The sequence below is a fragment of the Solea solea genome, chromosome 10 (assembly GCF_958295425.1).
Source record: "Solea solea chromosome 10, fSolSol10.1, whole genome shotgun sequence".
In the NCBI taxonomy this organism is placed as follows: domain Eukaryota; kingdom Metazoa; phylum Chordata; class Actinopteri; order Pleuronectiformes; family Soleidae; genus Solea; species Solea solea.
In genome coordinates this window covers 18,643,059-18,665,098 of record NC_081143.1, presented here as the reverse complement: position 1 = coordinate 18,665,098, position 22,040 = coordinate 18,643,059, and the positions used below count along the sequence as shown (strand labels likewise).

General features: G+C 42.3%; 1 protein-coding gene and 1 non-coding gene across 7 annotated transcripts in view; one reads left to right on the top strand and one right to left on the bottom strand.

Moving 5' to 3' along the window:
• Nucleotides 1-1,813: 1,813 nt before the first annotated feature.
• trnas-aga (transfer RNA serine (anticodon AGA)) lies at nucleotides 1,814-1,895 on the bottom strand. The gene has a single exon. It is a non-coding gene; the product is annotated as a tRNA-Ser (tRNA).
• A 2,474-nt stretch (nucleotides 1,896-4,369) lies between these two features.
• The window catches only part of LOC131466376 (nucleosome-remodeling factor subunit BPTF-like), a 41,981-nt gene continuing 24,310 nt past the window's right edge, over nucleotides 4,370-22,040 (top strand). For 2 of the 6 annotated variants that reach the window (XM_058639561.1, XM_058639562.1), the window contains exons 1-14: nucleotides 4,372-5,492; nucleotides 7,494-8,316; nucleotides 10,892-10,943; nucleotides 11,134-11,302; nucleotides 12,641-12,883; nucleotides 14,678-14,860; nucleotides 15,122-15,297; nucleotides 16,107-16,286; nucleotides 16,602-16,783; nucleotides 17,024-17,155; nucleotides 18,085-18,214; nucleotides 18,655-18,790; nucleotides 19,188-19,481; nucleotides 19,694-21,773. In XM_058639561.1, coding sequence (XP_058495544.1) covers nucleotides 4,913-5,492; nucleotides 7,494-8,316; nucleotides 10,892-10,943; nucleotides 11,134-11,302; nucleotides 12,641-12,883; nucleotides 14,678-14,860; nucleotides 15,122-15,297; nucleotides 16,107-16,286; nucleotides 16,602-16,783; nucleotides 17,024-17,155; nucleotides 18,085-18,214; nucleotides 18,655-18,790; nucleotides 19,188-19,481; nucleotides 19,694-21,773 — 5,360 coding nt within the window. In that variant the 5' untranslated portion in view covers nucleotides 4,372-4,912. Of the gene's footprint in view, nucleotides 5,493-7,493; nucleotides 8,317-10,891; nucleotides 10,944-11,133; nucleotides 11,303-12,640; nucleotides 12,884-14,677; nucleotides 14,861-15,121; nucleotides 15,298-16,106; nucleotides 16,287-16,601; nucleotides 16,784-17,023; nucleotides 17,156-18,084; nucleotides 18,215-18,654; nucleotides 18,791-19,187; nucleotides 19,482-19,693; nucleotides 21,774-22,040 lie in introns of all 6 variants that reach the window. The other 4 variants (XM_058639559.1, XM_058639560.1, XM_058639558.1 and 1 more) reach the window with 4 other exon arrangements.

Below are 22,040 nucleotides of genomic sequence, written 5' to 3'. Positions count from 1 at the left end.
GTCCAGTTTAAAGTTTTACTATTTGTTTTTAAGGCACTTAATGGGCTGGCTCCAGCATACATCACCAACCTTGTCCAGCTTCACTCTACCCAAAGGTCCCTTCGATCCACCAACAAAGGGTTCCTACATGTACAGCGGGGTGACAGAGCCTTTGCTGTTGCTGCTCCACGTCTGTGGAACCAGCTCCCCGTCTGTGGAACCAGCTCCCCCTGGATATTAGATCCGCCCCCTCCATTTCTGCCTTCAAATCCAGGCTAAAAACCCACCTGTACTCCCTGGCCTTTCTTGTTCCCTAATCCTGTACTGCTTTTCTCTATACTTTCTGTGTTGTGTGCCCTGTCTTGAATGTTACTTATTTCGATGTTCATGTTTTATTTAATGATGACTATTGGTCAAATGTTTTTTGTATTACTTTGTATTATTTTGTGTCTTTTTAGTCTTTCACTATACAGCACTTTGGTCAGCTTATGCTGTGTGTAAATGTGCTTTATAAATTAAATTTACTTACTTACTAATTTACTTACTTACATACGAAGGTTAATATATAACAAAAAATGGCTTTGACAATGCACTTTAAAGGCAACGGTGCTTTGATACCAATTACAACAATAAACAGATAAATAGAATGAAAGATAAATAGCTTTGCCTGCTAGAATGTTCTACAGACACACTGGCACCTTCATTAGCAGAGTTCCTTGTTGGTCTTTTCTCCAACTCCATTAATTGCACTGTTGGATGATTAGTTCGCATATGCCTGTGCAGGTTGTTTGTGGAGGCTGCTCGGTATGACATTTTTATTTTACAAAGTGTACACTCTGCCTCTGTGTCCAAATTTTACTCAGTTTCCTGCTGTCACTCATCTTCCTGCTGTCACTCATCTTCGGTAAAATGGTCAAATCCTCTTGCGCTCCTCGCTCTCGTCTCTCTCCTGTGCTGCATGCGAGTGTCTGTAACCCCTCCCCTCCTGCTCAGTGTAGTCACACAGACGATGCCACAGCCACACATGTTGACCATAGCGGTTTTAAAAGACAATAAAAAAAAGAAAAATCGCTCTCTATCGGGGAGCCGGTTCCCGTCGTTCACTTCAGAGAGCCGGCTCTAATCCGGCTCTCGTTCGCGACCAACCCATCGTTCGTATCTGTGTTCGGAGGAGGTGTTAGGACTTTGTTAGGACCTGTTAGGACATTGTTAGGACCTGTTAGGACGTTGTTAGGACCTGTTAGGACTTTGTTAGGACCTGTTAGGACTTTGTTAGGACTTTGTTAGGAGCTGTTAGGACCTGTTAGGACTTTGTTAGGACCTGTTAGTACTTTGTAGGGTAGATTGGCCACCGCATGCACAACGGACTCGGATAATGCTAGTCCAAAATTTGAACGAAAAAAAAAAATCGGAATTCGTTGTCGGCAGGATTCGAACCTGCGCGGGGAGACCCCAATGGATTTCAAGGTGTTAGGACTTTGTTAGGACCTGTTAGGACTTTGTTAGGATCTGTTAGGACGTTGTTAGGACCTGTTAGGACTTTGTTAGGAGCTGTAAGGACTTTGTTAGGACCTGTTAGGACTTTGTTAGGACCTGTTAGGACTTTGTTAGGATCTGTTAGGACGTTGTTAGGACCTGTTAGGACTTTGTTAGGAGCTGTAAGGACTTTGTTAGGACCTGTTAGGACTTTGTTAGGACCTGTTAGGACTTTGGTAGGAGCTGTTAGGACTTTGTTAGGACCTGTTAGTACTTTGTAGGGTAGATTGGCCACCGCATGCACAACGGACTCGGATAATGCTAGTCCAAAATTTGAACGAAAAAAAAAATCGTAATTCGTTGTCGGCAGGATTCGAACCTGCGCGGGGAGACCCCAATGGATTTCTAGTCCATCGCCTTAACCACTCGGCCACGACAACTGATGAACATATACGTTATAATTATGAAAATATACAAACTGCTTAGCAGTCCATTATGATCCTGATGCATGCGGAGTGGACTGATGCTAATAGGCTCAGTATCTGATTTCATGCTAACGTACGTCGACCTGCTCAGATATCGCACGACGCTCGCGACAGCCACAGTTCCAGTATTCCACACTTATCAACTGTATATGCTCTCAAAGAAAGAAGATTCAAAGAAAGCCCAAAAGATGTCCTTATATACTCGAGACAAGTCAAAAGTGGAGGGTGTCGCGTGCCACCATGAAACGACTTCGCACCACAAAGCCCTCGAAATACATTGAGCCCGTCACTGTTTTTTAGGTTCACTAGCTTGTCAGATTTATAACATTCAAATTAAAGGACCGGTTTCCCCAATCAATGTATAAAAAGTAAATATAAAGTAGGAAAAAAAATGACGCAGTTTAGAGTAGTTGGACATTTACTCAAATTCTTCTTCCATCGGCTTCTCCCTCCATCATGAATTGTGACTAGTGTGATAAAGCGGTCAAAACAGCGTCACTTGACTTTCCGTGGTCAAATACACTCCTTAATGTGAAGTGCGCCGATATTCTCTCCTTTACGTCAATTCTACTCAAACGGTCCAGACCAAGCATTCTATTTCCAGCTTTCAAAATAAAGTCTTATCGAAATTGAACGCAAACGTACTGAAAGGAAAGCTGTTAAATTATCCATCAAAACAATAATATATCTTATCCTTGTGATGACATGTAACATAATTATGTCAAATAAAACATGAGTAAAATGTATGGTAGCTATACTGCCTATAGTGGAGCTGTAGTCACTCATCTTGTTGTTATATTGTCTGTCATTTATTTGCATATATTTATTAATACTCATATGTCCTTACCTTTTTCGATTTTTTCTTCTATTTCTACCTTGTTATGATTTTTGGCTGCTGCAAAATAAAGGAAGTTGTCGGTTTTAAAATAAAGGAAATAAAGGAATATCTTGACTTTGTCTTATTTTGTTTTTTGAAAATAATCATTAGTAGTTTATGATTTTAGTTTAGTTGGACTTAGTACGTCTTGCACTTCATGTACAAGCAATATAAAGTACTTTTATTGTATGATTTGGAGTAATCCAGGGTCAAAGTTGCCGTTTCACAACAAGACTGAGGTTATTAGTCCTTCGTTGAAGTATTAGTTTATGATTTCAGGTTCATTGGACTCAGTAGTTCTTGTATGTCATGCATAGTAGTATGAAGTATTTTTACTCAGTAGTTTTGGAGTTATCAAGGGTCAAAGTTCACTTTTCACAACAAAACAGAGGTTAGTCAAAGTGGTACCATCTTTGAAGTGGTATGAGATACACATTTTTGTATGAGTAGTTTGTTATTTCAGTTTTAATGGACTCAGTATTTATTGTATTTCATACAGTACTTTAATGTATACTTTAGGAGTAATCCAGGGTCAAAGTTCACTTTTGGCAAAAAAAAAATGTTCATCCATCTTTGAAGAGGTATAAAATCCATCATTTTGCGCATGAAATACAAGTACTAAGTCGAATAAAACTGAAATCATAAACTACTAATTATTATTGTCAAAGAAAAAAGATATTCCTTTATTCCTATCGTATTGTTTGCAGTGTTGCAGCAGCTAAAAAGCATAACAAGGAAGATAATTAGTATGAAAAAAGGAAAGCATCTTTATTGTCATTATACTGGTATTGTACAACGAGATGTCGAGGTCAGATGGAGGGTTGATCAGAGCCGCTGCGACTGAGCGCGCCGCCACAAGGGACCAACCTGACCGAATGTAACTAACATTCTAACATGTTTTGATGGTGGGAGGAAACTGGAGAGCCCAGGGGAAACCCACGCAGACATGGGGAGAATATGCAAACTCCACACAGAAAGGTCCCAGACCAGGAATTGAACCCAGCACCTTCTTGCTGTGAGGCAACAGTGCTAACCACCACTACTAACCACTGCGCCACCATGCCGCCCTATAAGAAATATTATGTTCAAGATGGACGATATAAAAACAAGATGAACGACTATTGCTCCACTATACACAGTATATAGTTACAATACATTTTACATAGTTGTGCCTCACAATGGTAAGATATAATATATCTATCTATCTATCTATGTATATGTATATATACTTCAAAACAATATATATATATATATAAAAACATTTTTCTTTTCACTTTCGATAGGACTTTATTTTGAAAATCGGAAATAGAACTGCTTTGTCTGGACCGTTTGAGTAGAATTGACGTAAAGCAGATAATATCAGCGCACTTCACATTCAGGAGTGTATTAGACCACGGAAAGTCAGGTGACGCTGTTTTGACCGCAGTTTTTCCTTACCGTATTTCTGGGTTATTATTTTTTCCGCATCGCTTTGATGTGATGACAGCAACGACTAGGTCGACTTCAAAGATGTACTACTGTATCACTGAACTCACCAGACGCACCCGTCACCTTTGGTGACCATGCTGCTGCATTACTGTGTACCGCCACTGAACGTACTACGGAAGGCTGACCGAGCACCTTTTGGTGCCAAGTTATAGAAAGGTTCAGCACCTCTATGTGTTTCACGCTAAATACACTAAAATAGTTTTTGAATATTCAACTGCAGGGATGGACTTTAATGGTTACTGTAATATTATACCTCTTCCGCAATTATGTTTTTGTTTAATGACCACTGTGCTTTTACTTTGAAGAAAATTGACTTTATTTCCGGTACAACCAGTGCACGTATGTGGAACTTGACGCAGCTCTGAGGCCTGCTGTGTTTTCAACGGAGGGAGAGCCATGAAGAAAAATGGCGTCTGCAGGCGACCCAGAGCGGGATACCGGCCCTTCACTCTGAGCTTTCCACTCTGGAATTGAGACCGGGGCTTGGTGGGGACATTTCGGGAACCACCTCCGGGTCTACTGGTATCTCATACCCGATTTTTCTCTGGTTTGCGTGGCTTATCCAAGCACCGAGATTGAAGCGGAACAGGAGAGACTCTCTCCTACAATGAGGGGGAGAAGAGGAAGGCCTCCCAAACAAGCAGCTGTGATGCGGGAAGGTTCACCCGGGCCAGTCCGCGGCTCTCGAGGCGGCAAGAACAGAGGGATGCGTGGACGCGGGAGAGGTAGAGGTCGTGCCCGGGGACGGGGAGCAGGTGGCGGCGTTTCCTGCACAGTCTCGGCGGAAGTGGAAACAGAAATCTCCGGCCGAGACAACTTTAATTCGTCCCGGGGCCGCAGGAAAGTTGGAGGCTCCATCGCGGCGGCGGCATCGCGGGGCAGAGGAATCAGAGGGAGAGGCAGGGGGTCAAGAGGCGGCCGCGGCAGCAGAGGCGGAGTGAGGCGTCCTCAAAACAAGGTGGTATACGACGATAACAGCGACGAAGAGGACGATAACATAAGCTACAGGTCTGAAGAAGACGATCTCCTGAACGACAATCCTTCGTCGGATCTCGAAGAAGAGGAGGAGGAGGCCCTGGAAAACGACTCTGACTATGTGGAGGAACTACCGTATGATGATGATGATGATGCCAGCTACTGTACGGAGAGTAGTTTCAAGAGCCACAGCACGCTCGGCAGCACCCCAGGTACGTCTGCTTGCAAGTGCATGCTCGCATGACTTGAAGTGTGCATTTTATTTTTAGCTCTGAGCAGAAACCAAGCCGCATTGTTCAAAATGGAGCTTGCACTCAGAACCAGGCCTTTGTTTACCGTGTGTGTGCTCTGCTGGCCGCGGCCATGCACCTCTGCTGCACGCTACAACCACCGGCTCTCGCACGTTTGTCATTTTTTTTGTTGGCTCAGCACATTTATGTTGTCAGTTTATTAAGAAGACTGTTTTTTTTCCCCTCCTCGTGCACGTTTAGCATTTAACGTGTGCTTATGTGCAGTGAGTTAAAAAAAGGGGTGTGTTTACGGCGTTTGCTACTTCTCATTCATTTCATTCATTCAGTATTACTAACTTCTATTAAAAAAAAAAGTCAGTCGTTTACTATGCAAACTACGATTCACTAATACAGTGTAAACAATGTGCGCAATTGGCCTCGCGTTGAAAGTCCCTACTTATTTGTATACACCTGTCAAATCAAAGGTGTTGGGTTGTTGTTGTGTTTTTTTTCACACAAAATTAATAGATTAGTGCGTGTATTTGTTTTTTGTCACTTTATTTGAGAAAACACACCAGTTACACAATGTTGCCCAATTAGTGGCCTTTGTTTTGAAGAGTGGCGCTCTTTTTTCCACTTGTTGCAAACATTTCATTATAATAATACGCGGTGGCCCGTTACCATAGTAACCAAACTTGTTTTTATCAGGTGGGCAAGTTGGCACATAACATTTCCAAACTATGAACAGTCATTTTTGATAAAGTTGTCTCTGCAAAAAACACACAGTGACACATTATTGCACAGTAATTTATCAGTTCCAAAATTGAAAGAGCAACTTTAAATAATGCAATCAGCAGATTGCAAAGGGTGCAATTAAATTTTTTTCTATTTTTGGTTGTTCAATCAACTATCCAACCCGAAAGAGCTGTGTGTATAATTTATCAACATTCGTCTGTGAAGTGCATCTAGGAAATAATTAATATCTGTAAGACTTGCATTACAATATAGAACCGTTATTGTTTTGATAGTATCACTTGTGACAATTCTTCATTATCATATTATTTTAAATATATTACACCATAAATGTCAGAAACTCAGCCAAAAGTTAAATATATCCCACAAAGTAAATTGCAATATCTGTCAGAAAAATCACAATTAGATATTCTCCCCCCCCCCAATTATTCAGTACTCAGTACTCATTCAGTAGTGGTTTAGGGATTGCACACATTTTGCATCGTCTAAGTTCCAATAAGCAGGCATGTCCAGTTTTCTAAAGACCCGAAGATGGTACGGTTATGCAGCTCACTGAATAGGTCTTTGATTAGGGCAGTGTTGGTGGTGCTTGTACTGCCACAAACAGGGAATTCACAGGTGCTGTATAAATGTTTTAAACTCCTCCACATGTATTTCTCTTTCAGAAACAAAGGCAGATTTCTTGAATTGATTTCAAGTACTTTACTCTATTTTCCTGGGGCAAGAATATAACCGCCTACTCGTTTCAGATGTCATTGTCACACTGTATTATGGAACAAGCCACATCAACACTAGCTTGCAATTCCCTCAAATTAGATCACCCAACTGTCCTATGCAGCATCTTGAAGGAAGAGTGTGTTAACTTTATCTGTTGTTATCGTCCTTTTTCAATGCACAAGTTTGGATTGAAGCTTCCTATTAATATATTTTACTGGCACCCCAGGTGCCACCTGTCAAGCTGAAGAGTAAATTGTAAAAAGATTGTTCTCAGTATGTCTGTGGTTTACCCTCCCACTGCCTGCATTTCTGTAGGCAGTGTACCGTCAGACAGTTCATTGAGACAGCAGAAATGCAGCTTGCATTTACTTTCGACAAACATCAGACACATTACCGCATTTCAGTTGGGTTTCCTGTTGCATATCGTGAAAATGCACATAGTTATTCTTTAGAATGGGAATATTTTTTCCTTTTTTAATTTATGTGCATTAATTTTCTCTTCATTTCTTATAGGCCGGAGAAGAAGTAGGCTGGCGCAGCCACAGTCTCCCATCCTTGAGGCAAAGGACATTCCTTTACTGGAGCTTCCCAAGCCCTCTGAGGACCTCCTGGTCGCTACCTCAGAGCTCCTCAATGTGTGTGCAGTCTACGAGGTCCTCCGCAATTTTCACTCAGTGCTGCGCCTCTCTCCATTCCGCTTTGAGGATTTTTGTGCGGCACTGGCCAGCCAGGAACAGTGCACACTGCTGGCAGAGACCCACATCGCCCTACTCAAAGCTATTCTCAGAGAGGAGGACACTTCCAACACCACGTTTGGTCCTGCCGACGTGAAGGACTCCGTTAACTCAACTCTGTATTTTGTGGATGGTATGACCTGGCCAGAGGTGGTGCGAGCGTACTGCGAGAGTGACCCGGAGTATCGGCATATTCTGCCTTCTCAAGAGCGTGAGGATTATCCGTATGAACCGTTGGACAGCAAAGTTAAAGTTCTTCAGTTTTTGGTGGATCAGTTTCTGGCAACCAATATTGCACGGGAGGAGTTAATGTCAGAAGGGGTGGTTGTCTACGACGACCACTGCAGGGTGTGCCATCGTCTTGGTGACCTGTTGTGCTGTGAGACATGCTCAGCAGTTTACCACCTGGAGTGTGTGAAGCCACCGCTTCAGGAAGTTCCCGAGGACGAGTGGCAGTGCGAAGTGTGCGTAGCACACAAGGTACCTGGTGTTGCAGACTGCATCCCAGAAGTGCAGAAGAGCAGGCCGTTCATTCGACAACTGCCAGTTGGCTTTGACCGACACAACCGCAAATACTGGTTCCTGAACCGCCGCATTGTCGTGTAAGTTTACTATGTTTGAACTTAAGTTCCGAGATTATTGCAGAAGTTTCAGAATTAGAGATGTTGGTGCAAATTGCCTTATCTTCTTATTGTCTTGCTCATTGGTTGTATGTATTGTACTTATAGCATGTAGCATAGTTACAATATACTAACAGGACATGCCCAACTGGAACACAATTGTTCCACAGAATTTTACTGTGGGGTAATCAGTAGTAAAGAATTGTCTTTTTAATGCAGCTTAATTAGCAACATGAAAGCCTGTGGTCATGAATGTCACAATAATTTTTTTTTAATTACAATCCCCACTAAAAGGAGCAGAGATGTGGCCACTAATCCAGTAATTTAATGTGCTGTGATTTGATAGGGTACAGTATACTGTGGCTGCCATCTGTGCAGCTGCTGTACTACTGTGGGCCATTTGACTTAATTCATTCTTTCAGTCATGAGCTATATTGCTAGTACTTTGACTAGACTGGGTGAGAGGCAGGTTAGACCCTCGATAGGTCACCAGTCTATAACTGGCCTGACGTACAGAGACAAACAGTTGTTTACACGCACATTCACACCTACTTCAGAGTCACCAACTAACCTAACCTGTCTGTCTTTGGACTGTCACCCAGTCAGACCTTGTCCGCTGTGCCTTCTCAGTACTGAGATTCTTAATCTCCTTGAGGGACATTTGCTCGAGCCTGCTTTTCACTCACTCAAACAATTTCACCATCTGCCAGTTCCACTGTTGTGGGGAAAGCCTTCGATATTAAACTTAAACCACCATGAGATAGCAAAAGACCTGGTATATAAATTGAGCTTTCTCTTTCCCTAAGAGAAGTTGCACCCATTTCCACACTGAAAGCAACAGTCTATTACTATACAATTAATTCAAATTAAATAGTACTGCTGTTCAGTGAAACAGTTGAGTCCCTCACTCCCTCTACAGGAGTTAACATAACCTGGCCATCAGCACTATTGTCCCTATATGTTAGCAAATGATGTTGGTATTGAGCAGGCACAGATGGTGAGTGTGCTGGGTCAGCAGCAGCAGCAGCAAGCCCGCTATATAAACCATAAAGGATTATGAACCTGAACTCTGTAAGATTTAAGAGGTTGGGTGACCCGAGGTACGTTACTGCTGCGTTTTTCTCTCTCTCGCTTTTCATTTCTGTGTCATACGGCTGAGCAAATTGGCCCCAGTAGGTGCTGAGCTTCAATCTCTCCTCACAGGCTTTGTGTTTGTGTGAACAAGTGATGTGTGGAAGAAAATGTGGCATTGGGTGTATTTATTTACACAAGGTGAAGGTGTCTTTGCTTCTGCTTGCTTTCACCTCGGTAAAGATCTGCCTGTAATGAAGTCATAGAGGGATGCTGGATTGAGAGTAGTGTTTCGTGGCCTCAGGCGGCGTCAAAGTCCTTGGACGAGATCAGTGCTGAGCAAAATGCTGTTAAATACTGCGTGCGACTTGGTCTGTGGCTGCTGCTCCAGTAAAACGAGTCTCACGGCGAAAATCTGTGATTTCAAGTAAACTGTCATTTAGTATTTACGACTCGGTGGTTATTACCAATATTAAAAGGAGATTTGGCAAATTTTATAACAATCTGTGGCTCACTGTGCTTTACAAGAAAAGGTAAATCAAAATAAATGCTTACAAGCAGAATATAAAATTGATAGAAGTCAATGAAACAAACATTTTGAAATGATCCAAATCTGCTTAAACGTATTGGCATTATATCACCCATCCCTTTTGAGTGATTATTCAAAGTGTATAAAATACTTCTGTCATTTATGTTATTAATGAATACATAGTTATAAAAATGATTTATTTACCTCCTCCATGCTCTTGGGTGCAATTCAGCCCTGATGCTGTAGAACTTGTAGATTGTTGGAAGAATATTTGAGAATTGCAACATACATTATACACAAATCTATGGTTCATTTGCCTAGCTACGTAATATGAGCCCTCCCACTCTTTTCCAGTCACTCTACAAAACAAGAACGCGAGGAAAAGTCGAAGAAACCAAAGTCTGATCAACACTTTTACCGTGTGCAAGATTCGTCAATGAATGTCTTGTGCGTTTCCCACTTTCTCTCATGTTGTGCATGCAACACTAAAAAAAAAAAAAACCTCGGCTTACAGTGGCGAATTGGCAAACTATTATCTCACACGCTTCAATAAAAAATTTACTTGTTTTTGCCACAGATTATATGTTTGGTATTCAGGCTAATGGACACACGCTGACATCAGTGTGAGGTAAACTCATAGATTATTGCAAATCACTACTTTTCATCAAAAGTCCCAACAAAAATCTAAACACGCTCAGTCAAAAAGTTTCATCGTGGCATTTTATTATGACCAGTCCAAAGCACAGATAGATCTTTTGTCAGCATCATGAATTGTCTCACCTGCCAGGTGTAGTGCTCATTTCAACACAATTTCAGAGAAAATTCAAGGGAAAGGGGAGCCAAAAAAAGCGATTTCTAAGGCACATTCAGCTTCAGAAAGGGAGCATATGCCCTACTCCTCCCTGTTGTTTCTTCTCATTTTTACAATTGTCTCCCTCTCTCATTTGTCCCCTACAGTGAAGAGGATGGTGAGCAGGAGGACAAAGCCATCTGGTACTACAGCACTAAGGTAAATGGCTTATCCTTTTCACCAACTATGGCCATATCTTTGTTACTGTTATTGTTTTCGGTTATACTCGTGTCGGAATCCTGTTTGTTGTTTCTCCCTAATTAACAAACCAGTAGGTTTTATTTATTTATTTTTTTACTCCCTTTAGTGGTGTTGTTGAACTCTCCACCAAACTCTTTAACCTTTCCAGGTCCAGCTGGCTGAACTTATAGATCGCTTGGATAAAGAGTACTGGGAGGCCGACCTGTATGCAGCCCTGGAGGAGATAAGGGACGAAGTGCACACGCATATGGACATCACTGAAGACCTAACCAACAAAGCCCGTGGCGGCAACAAGTGTTTCCTCACTGCAGCCAATGGTAAAGAATGCTCCGTCCTTTCATTTTGTTTAGAAAATAAACTTAATGATCACAGAGTTTGATTATGGATCTGAGTAGAAGAAGGATCTCTTTAAGCCCAAAGAGCCTGTGTGCTCTCACTCTCGTGCTGTGTGTGTGTTCACTTCTTCTTCCCCAGAGCTAATGAATGCCACCCTGTCATAGATGGGTGGACTATAGGAGTCAACCCAGCTCTTATGTAACCTTACTCTGGTCCCAGTCTGGCCAGTATCCAGCTTTTGAGCCACTCTCTAGTCCATTGTCCTGTCCTTACTGTCTGAACGATGGCCACCAAATCCAAGAAGTGTGATTGCCATCCTGGCTCGCTTTGTTGGTGACGATGATCAAGTTGTGAACGTGTCATGTTTATAGCATTCAGCCTGGCGTGCAATTCAACAATTGATTTTAGGGTTGCTGTGGAATGTGGGATGAACGTTTGATGCAACAGCTTGGCTGTAAAGTTGCACTTCTAACAAGCGTCTGTTGCGCGTAGAAACGTTCTCTATTCTTGGCATCGAAAGACTTCACCTTTATTACTCCAATAGTGGATATTAAAGAGTACAGACACTTAAAAGAATTGTCGGACTTTTTCAAACTTGAACTCAACGCGGCCATTACAGTTTTTTTTCTTGCAAATAAAACGTATTCAAATATGCATTGTTAATATTCAAAGAGGAGTATTCCTTTAGTAAGCACTTCATGCCCAGAAACTATCCTCTTATATGTGGCTGCTGTTTTTATATAGGAGACTGAATTTAAATCCCCAAAACAACAAGCAGAAATGTTAGATAAAATAAGAATAGTTACTGTGTAATCATTATTCATTGTTCTCTGCAGGATTTTTGGTTTTCCTCGCTTTCCACGCTTTATTAATTAATATTTATGGAGAGGATAACACATTAAGCAAAACTAAGCCATCCCCCCCCCCCCCGCTTTTGTTCTTAAACAAATCGAGGGATCGTTGTTTTTAAACTCACTGTGGGAAAGTGAGTGTGTGCTCTTCTTCCTCTAGTGTTGAAATGTAATTGTACGAAGACACACTCTCAACAGATTTCACAATTTTCCACTGTGTCAAAAGCCATAACCATACTTTCTTCTCTCTGACCACACACAAGAATCTAACTTGATTGTTCTGTTGGAACTCAAATTGAATATATCCAGTCTTATTATTTGAGTTTGGCCTGAACATGATGTCATTTTTTGTTATTCTTGAAATGTATATTTCCCATGGTGTTCCCTGACAAACTTGATCACTATAAAGTATCCCCTGTCTGTGTTTAACCGATCATATGTTGTTCCTCTTTATCGTCTGTCATCCAGAGGAGATCCTGGACAGGTTGAGGGCTAAGAAGGAGGAGGAGCTGGAGGAGGTGAAGCGGCGAGCTGCCGAGGAAGCCCTTAAAGCGCGCCTCGAGAAGGAGAAGGAGGAGATGGATTTGGGGAAGGACGGGGAGGTTGCACTGAAAGACGGGGGACAGCAAGATGGCAAGGACGGAGGGACGGAGGAGGAGAGGAAAAATGACGAGGCCACAGAGGAGAAAAAGGATGGCGCAAAAACTGAAGGTAGTCGTCATATTTACACGTCACAAAATAATTATAAAAACATGTTAAGTTAAAACATGTAGAATTTAATATTAAACAAAAGTAACATCTATCCTGAAACACTGTTTTATCACACTGTTCTTATATTGTGCTCTTTTTTCAAATGTGAACATTTACAGTCGTGTAATTAGTTATTGATCTAAGAATCAATTCTGCAGCTGTTGATTGTCAGACCAATTCGGAACGCTGGGCTCTTTATCAAGACACAGGCGACAAATTTGGCACTCAAAGCTTGCATTAATTTATGCCAGTGTCTTGCTGATTATGTTTCGTACGATGCAATAAAGAGGCACTTAAAGAAGACCTAAATATTTATTGCTTTGGCAGCAGAACAAAATGCTAATATCTTGGAATTAAGCTGGAAAGGAGATTTTACAGGTTTGGCAACGGGCATTTAAATGAGAGCATAATATTTCAAAAAGTCGATATCAACTATGTCCAGTTGCCTATATTTACACTCCTGAGTATACAGTGACCTGGAATACTGAGGACCGTCACACAAATTGCTAGATCTATTGTGTTAATCTTAAAAGTCTTTCTGACATCAAAACTCTAACATTTCAGCCATGTCATGAACCCTATTTGTCAGTCTCAAACACCACTGCTGTCATCCTCACTATTATCTCCAAGTCACCTGTGCAGTATCAAGGAAAATCTTACGTATTTCACTATTTCAACATCACTGCTCATTCTGTAGTTGCCGAAGCTCCGTCCACTGGCAATAGTGCCTGTAACTTCTCTGAGGGGCTGATATTTCCTATATTAAGGTCTCTAACTACGTCAAAAGTACACAAGGACATTTTAGGGTGATGTTGCCCTCTTTACGCTCCTTTTTAGGAAATTGCTGCACGACCACAGCCTCCCACACTGCGAATCTCATACCCTTATTGCCACCTGTGACTTGCGTGTTCTAGCAAGCCCCCTCCTCCCCCAGTGCCTTGGGATTCCTGCTGACCATTTCCTAGCCTGGCTTTTTTTGCATGCGGCTCTCAAGCTCTCAATCTGCTGGCTTTTGTCTTTAGTCATGCAATTTTTTTATTTCTTGAAATTTGGCTTCGGCTTTGGAACACCTACTGGCAGACTGCATTTGAATCTTAATCCCCATTGGGCCCTTCCTTTCAAAGAGCTGAGAAGCGGATTGTGTTGTTGATTGATTTGCAATCAGATACCATTGTCACTGTAATCAGCCGAGCTTGTCTCAAGAGCTTCAGTCATCTGCATTTTACCTGGTGCAACGATTGTTATGTAAAGCTTTTCATCAGCTTCTTGCTTGTAATCTGCACCTTGAATTAGATAGCCGTACGGTGTATTTGTTGGAATGTATCTCACTGATTTACATTTAACTTATTTATGCTTAGAAATTAAAGAGCACACTTTGTTTTTGTGGTGATGTGTGCACAAGCTTTGCCTTGCCTCGACTGGTCACTCGTTGCTTTTAGGTAACCCCTGTTCCACATCTGGTTGTTGAGTGCATGCATTACATATTGCTGACCAATAGAGGGAGCCACAGCCTTTACTAATAATTATTAAGCTCTATCACAGGAAATACTAGGGTTTTACTTATTGGTCAGTGTTTACAGGTTTGATGCTACAATTTCATTTTCCAGTTCAATTCTGAGCTAATATCTGCATTTTGCTGGCCAAAGCTGTCGTTGAACTTGCCTGAAATATCGACAACAAGAACAGAACCGTCAATACACACAAACCATGTTTTGTCTAACCGATAACACTGTCTGTGATTTTCTGTCCATGTAGCAGAAAACCCATCGTCAAATTCTGTGAGTGGAGACGGAATACCCAGCCTGAGCCAGCCCCCCCACACCAGTGAAGAGAACAGTAACAGCAGCATGGGTGCCAGGCTCCCTTCCAGGGGTCCGGAGCCCCCAGACCTGGCTGACAAGTCGTCCCAGTCATCGATGGCAAGCCTCGATGATACAGGTATGACAAAGCATCATAATTACTTCTTGTTTTATTGTAATACATCAGCATTCCTTAAATTATGCCAGATTATGCCTAAACTGTTAAGGGGTTTTACAATGTAGGACAAGAAGCTTCTCCAGACTAGACTAATACTAGACTAACATTCAAGGGATATGTCATTGCAATAATCTCCTCCTATCATATTACCTCAGCACAGTTTACTACTGTGAATGATTTGGCTACCTCCAACTTTGACTGAAACTGACTTTGCATTTCTAGGAGACGGTAAGGACTCGGCCAATGGTGAGACGACGGGTATCGGCAGCAAGAAGTCTTCAGCAACTCGCATGGTGACCCGGCTGAGGAACCCGGACAGCAAGCTGAGTCAGCTGAAAAACCAACAGGTAGCTGCTGCTGTTCATGAAGCCAACAAGGGCTTTAAAGAGGGCAAAGAGGTGAGAACTAGAGGAGAATGTGATCTGGCCCTTCCTATCAATAAACAGTCTCCAACCCCTTTATTAGGTACATAGGACACCTAATTAAGTGGCAGAAGTAGTCTTCTGCTGCTGTAGCCTGCTGTATGTCCTCTGAGGCTCCATTCAGAGATAGTTGTCTGTATACGTTGATTGTAATTGAGTCACTATACTGTGGTCTTTTTATCATTTCAAACTAGTTTGTCCATTCTCCTCTGAACTCTGGAATCAACAAGGCATTTTTGCCAAGGGAACTGCTGCTGCTCACTGGATATTTTCTCTTTTTCTAGAGATGGTTGTGTGAAAATCCCAGAGTACGAAATTCTCAGACCAGACCGTCTGACACCGACATCCATACCGCGTTAAAAGTCACTTAAATCCCATTTCTTCCCCATTCTGATGCTCGGTTTGAAATTCAGGTTGTTTTGCCCATGTGTACATGCCTGAAGTTGCTGCCATGTGATTGGCTGATTAGATATTTTCGAACAGGGAAAAATTGTGTACCTAATAATAAAGTGATCAATGAGTGTATGTTTGCACATGTGTATAGGCTAGGTCAATTTTTGCATTTAGGTAAAGGCCTAATGGAAGCATGATGAATATAACTATCTTCTGACACCCACACATCAGTTATAACTACTGTTACTCATCACACAGAGGGACAACATGGAAACAAGCGATCACATTAGACTAAGATAATTATAGCCACTTTTAAGGTTGTAACATCAGTGTCACGATGTCGGAGCAAGCATGTGGAAATGGGTCCTGATCGCACTTTCTCACTTCCTTAGGTACTTGTTGTAAATGCACAGGGGGACATCACTCGCATCAGCACGCGTAGCAGCAAAGACGTGGTGATGAAGGGGACCCTCAGTCAATACTTCAAGCTTGGCCAGGAGGGCAAGTTCCGAGTCTATCATAACCAGTACAGCTCCAATGCCCTGGCCCTCAACAAGCACCAGCACAGAGAGGTAACAAGTGGTTGTATTACCATTTTCATTTAGAAAAAAGTAATTGTAATAATGCAGTTCAGTGGTTAGTAGAACTTTCCAGGTTTGTAATGCGGATGGATTGAAGACTATATCGTGCCCATAAGTGGGAATTCCTGTCTATGTTAGCCCAGCGGATGGGTTACACCTCAGTCCCCATGCGCAGCAGAATTTGACAGATATCAAATGAGACGTGAACATTATGTTTTTCTGTCCTTAGCTCAGTTGCTACTCCTACCTCCACTAAAAGCAAATTAAATGAATAAATGTAATAAATATCAATCTCTGTTTCATCAGGACCATGACAAGAGGCGGCATCTCTCGCACAAGTTCTGCATGACACCTGCAGGAGAATTTAAGTGGAATGGGTCAATTCATGGCTCCAAGGTTCTGACCGTCTCCACACTGAGATTCACCATTGTCCAATTGGAGAACAATGTTCCAGCACCATTCATGCACCCTAACTGGGCCTCACACAGGTAAAGAACAGAGTTTGTGACTAGGATGTATGATGGAAGCTATTCAAGTTGTATGTGTCCGTGCATGTAATCTGTTTGGTTTTTAAAATTTGGATGCCTCTGTGACAGTATAAATGCGTAGAAAGGAAAGGAAACCAATGCCAAGACGGTTACATTCGTACCAAAATAAACTACAGCTTGGACTAAATGTGACAGTTCGAGTATAACTGATTTTAATGTCTTTTTTCCTTTGCATCTTAGGACAAATTGGATCAAAGCGGTGCAGATGTGCAGCAAGGCCAGAGAGTTTGCGTTGGCTCTGGCCATCCTGGAATGTGCCATTAAACCTGTGGCTATGCTGCCTGTCTGGAAGGACTCGCTTGGCCATACAAGGTACACACTGTATTTGCTTTACATGTTTTTCTATAATGCATAGAACATTTTCATAAATCTGTGGGGTTTTTTTTTTACTCCATGATAGATGATTTGAACAGAATAATAGTCACGAGGCTCATTCACAAATTCAGTAAATGTAGCTCATTCAAATACATTAAATCGCTAAAGCTCAAACAAGGATTCCGTGCATCACACATGTGGGGATGTGTGGTGCATTTAGCAGACGGTGGTGATTATGAGCAGATCAAATCAAAAGGCCCACCGTAGCTGTGAGGCATAATATTTAGACTTCAAGTCCACCACCAGTACCACCCACCTCTGCCTCTTCTACTGCTGCAACATCACAACAACCCTTTAAAGAAGTCATTGTCCGAGATCTCACGTCAGGCTCGAGAGTTTGTTTATGCGTGGGACCGAGCTGAGAGCATCAAAGTAAGAGAGCGAGAGAGAGAGAGAGAGAGCTTCAGGACAAGTGTGTGTATATATATATATATATATATATATATATATATGTATATGTTGGAACTGATCCAAGACCAACTACCATCTTCTCATCTTTAATCAGCACTTTATGCTCACTGCAATGTATTTTTCAAAGTGAATTTTGTAAAGTGGTGGTGGAGAATATAGGAAAAGGTTTATGTTAAGTGACAATTGTATAATACAAATAAACGCAGTCCTGGTACAAGCACAGGCCCGGTGTTCACCAAGGTCTTTTTCCTGGGCCATGTGTGTTTGTACTATTAATGCTTCAGTCATAAATTGCAATTAAATATCACATTTGCTTGGCTCTTAATCCTATTCTATAATGTATTCCATTCCATTAATTTCAGGTTCTTCAAAATGACTAGTAGTAAATCTGTAGTCGAAAGAGTCTTTGTCAATTTATTTTCAGTATTTTTTTTTTCAAACGTTAATGTTTTCAGGTTAAATCGTATGACATCCATGGAGCGTGAAGAGAAGGAGAAAGTCAAAAAAAGGGAGAAGAAGCTGGAGGATGAAGAGACGATGCAACAGGCCACCTGGGTCAAGTACACCTTCCCAATTAAACACCAGGTAAGTCAGTAAATTGTATTCTTCAGTTGATCCAGACCAGGAAAGAGACATAAATGTTCTGCTTTGACAAAAGACAGATAATCCACTCTTGAAATGTATGGTAAATTGCATCATTCTAAGGGGCAAATAACACTTGTCTATGCAGGATAGCTGCAATTGAAAGACGAGATGTTTAATGCTTGGAAAGTTGAGTCACTGCAGTGAGAAACACTACGGTGTGTGTTGTGCGTATGTGCGTGAGTGACCATCAAGGGTTCTGTGCTGTGAGTCATTTCCCGCTGCAATTACCGCTAAACTTTAAGCTGTTTTTTTGTGCCTCCACTCTCTCTTTCCCCCACTTCGTCTTATGTCTCTACCAATTCACCTTTTCCCATTTGAACCTTGTCATTTCTTGATCCTTGTTTTCTCATTGCGCGTCCCCTCTCTTGTCTAATGTGAAGGTGTGGAAGCAGAAAGGAGAGGAGTATCGTGTTACGGGCTATGGGGGCTGGAGTTGGATCAGTAAGACTTATGTGCAGCGGTTCGTCCCCAGGCTTCCCGGCAACACCAATGCCAACTACCGCAAAGAACTGGAAGGTCTGGAATGGGAAACATTGGGGCTTAAAATGTGGTTTTTTTATATTTTCAATTTCAGTCTCTTTGACTCTTTGAGGGGAATTAGCCTCTCGCTTGGTAATCTCAAGTATGATATCATTGTGTTTTGGTTGGCCTTCAATAAATTAAGTCTTTCTTCTGATATCTCTGTGGATGTCATTGAGCTGTGCATTGTAACATCCATCAAAGATTTCACAGATGGATCACTTTCACAGTTTGTTTTCTTTATTATTCATTCACCTTTGACTTCATGTAAAACACTCTTAAACTGCTCCGTCATCTCAAATGTTTTTCGTTACGGAGGCCACAAGATCATTTATTTATTCATGTGTTAAAAGTGAAAAATTAAATAAATTCTCTCTTGTTTCATTTTCCAAAGATGCGAAACTTGGCAAGAAGTGTACCCTGCTGGATTTAAGCCGACGACCCAGTGTAGCCGCACCAGAAGCTCAGGAACCTGCTGCTTTAACCAGTGAAGCAAAAGATCAAGGCCTATGTAGCCTCTCCAGCCCGGCAACAGAACGCCTGATGTCTGTTGAATCTGACGAGGGGATGGAAGTTGAGAAGAAAGAAGAGTTGTCTGACAAAGAAAAGTTGGAGCAATTGCCTGTGGATGAATCACCTGTAAAGACGGAGATGGACCTGAGTGAATCACAAGTGGATGAAACACAAGGTATGACATAGTGTGGTTTAGAGGCTAATGGCACAGTGTTCAGTTGCATGTGCAGTGTGAGTGGTGCTTCATTTTAAATTTAAATGAAGTTACAAATGTAGTTGCTTTCATGTTGCAGAAGCATTTCAAGTATATCTGCTCAAATTGTCTAAGAAGTCTTTTCTTTTTATGCAAACAAATTTGAAATCTAAATAAATGAATTTCATCTCCAGGGTCCAGTGTTCAGGAGGATAAGGCTTCCATCAAGTTGGACCCCACAGGAGCTGAACGACCCTTCAACTACGATGTAGTGGATGTCAGCAACGGTTTCCTCACCCGCATCCCCTATAAGAAGGTAAAGTCCTCCAAACTGGACGGCCTGCTGGATCGCAGAGTGAAGCAGCACGTTATTGAAGAGAAGCAGAGGCCGCAGTTGTGCTCCTCCAAACCCAAGACTTCAACGACTGCTTCACCCACTTTAACCCCTGCTCTGAGCACTCCAGTCCGGCCACGGTCACCACTTAAGCCCCAAACTCTTGCTCCAACTCACCTTGCACTGGGCAGTGCAGTGAAAGTGGAGGAGAATTCCACAACACAAATTCAAGGTCCCAGTGAAGTAAAAGGGGACAGTCCCACAGAACTCGCTAAAACTACAGAGGATATTGTCACGCCGCCTCCTCCTTCTGGTTTAAATTCCACCCCCAAAGACATTTGCAGTGCAGGTACAGGGGGAGATTCAACTTCACCACAAAATCCGCCTACCCCCCTGCCCCAGCAACTGGAGACAAACATTGTAGAAAGGACTACAGGGCCAAGAGAAACTAACTCGGATGTTTCAGGGCAAGAAGCTTTCAAACTGCCTAAAGTAGAAGAAACGGCACAGAGCACTCACGGCTCTGTAGAGCAACAAGCAGCCAGTGGATCATCAGATGTTACCACTGCTGCACTTGTTGAAAATTCAGGGTCTGCGGCTCCCAATTTGAAATTGGATCCTTTAAGGACATCGACAATTGTACCTGACCAAAAAAGTAGTGAACACACATCTCCCTCTAAACCTGTTCCGCAAAGCCCAGAAACATTAATCTCTGGACATATATGCACTGAGGAAAATGGCATGGGGCCAGAGGAGAACCAAGAAAATGTGCATGAAATTGGACAACATAAATCCAAAAGTGTATGCACGCCGAAGCCGGTTTCTCCTCTCCCTCAGGTTAATGGTAATGATGGCTTTGTGAGTGAAAGCATGTTGAGTAACTCTGTCACGAGCACAAATAATGGTGTGCTCACCAACAGTCCCCAGCCCAAGGTGAACAGCACTGTTAAAATTGAAGAAAAAGGACAAGTTGTGTCATTTAAGGACAGCACACAGCAAAAGCTTCTGGTGAATGGAGATTATGCACCTGTGCACGGCAGTACAGAGACCGGGATTAAAGATCCAAGTCTAATTTCACAGGTAGATGTGGAAAATAAAATGATCTCAGAACAGGATTACAAACCTCCTCTGAAGATAACCAGACTGGAAACGAACTTAGATGCACTTGGATCAAAAACTCAGAGCACTCAACAGCACAACAACACGTCACTATGTCCATCTACAGAAACCAAATCCAGCTCTGGGGTCAAAATCATCAGAATGGCTCCCTCTCCCATACCTTCAGCAGAGGATTCCAGTCTGAGCGATGAATTCGCAGAAGAGAATAGTAACAGTGGAACGACCCAGCCATTAAAGACCATCATCACCCAGGTAACCACAACCTCTAATACCACCACAACAACCGTCGTTTCCTCACAGACAAGGACAGCTAACGCCACATCTAACGCATGTGAAGAAGTAGTATCGAAGGAAAGTAGCGCAGTGTCGACTCTTACAACCATGACCAAAACAACTGTGACCAAACTCTGTTCCTCTGAGCTCGATGGACAGTCTGAAGACAGCCAGAGCGAAACAGCGACACAAGAACAGAGAACGCTCTTTGCCTCTGTCAGTAAGTCGTCGACCGACACCAACGGCAAAACGTCGGTGACATCTGTCGCCGTCCACCAAGAAGACGTTCTGACGACAAAGGGACGTGTGCACCTCCTCAAGTTCTCCCGCACTAAGAAGACGCGCTCGGACACGGCTCTGCCTTCTTACTGCAAGTTTGTCACCAAGAGCAGCCGCAAGAGTATTTTTGTGCTGCAACACGATGACTTGAAGGTGCTGGCGAGGAGAGGCGGATTCCGGGAGGTCGCTGTGTTTAGCTACAATGCCAAGCCGGCTCAGGATATCTGGCCGTATCCGTCACCCAGGCCCACGTTTGGAATCACTTGGAGGTAAGCTCACTCACGTTTAAAGCTATTGACCCAAATCACAATCAAAAGTTGATGTTTGTTGATGTCCATATGTTCCCCAGTTAAAAGTCCAAGGTGCACGCAGGTGCTTGAAATTTTTGAATGTAGTTCACTTATAAGATGGACAAATGAAAATAAGTTGTCAAATGGAAACTGCTCCACCTTTGAGTCTCCTTACAGACAGCTGACACATTTTAAAACATCTGTGTTTTCCTGTAGTTTCTTCTCCTGCTATTATGAAACACAATT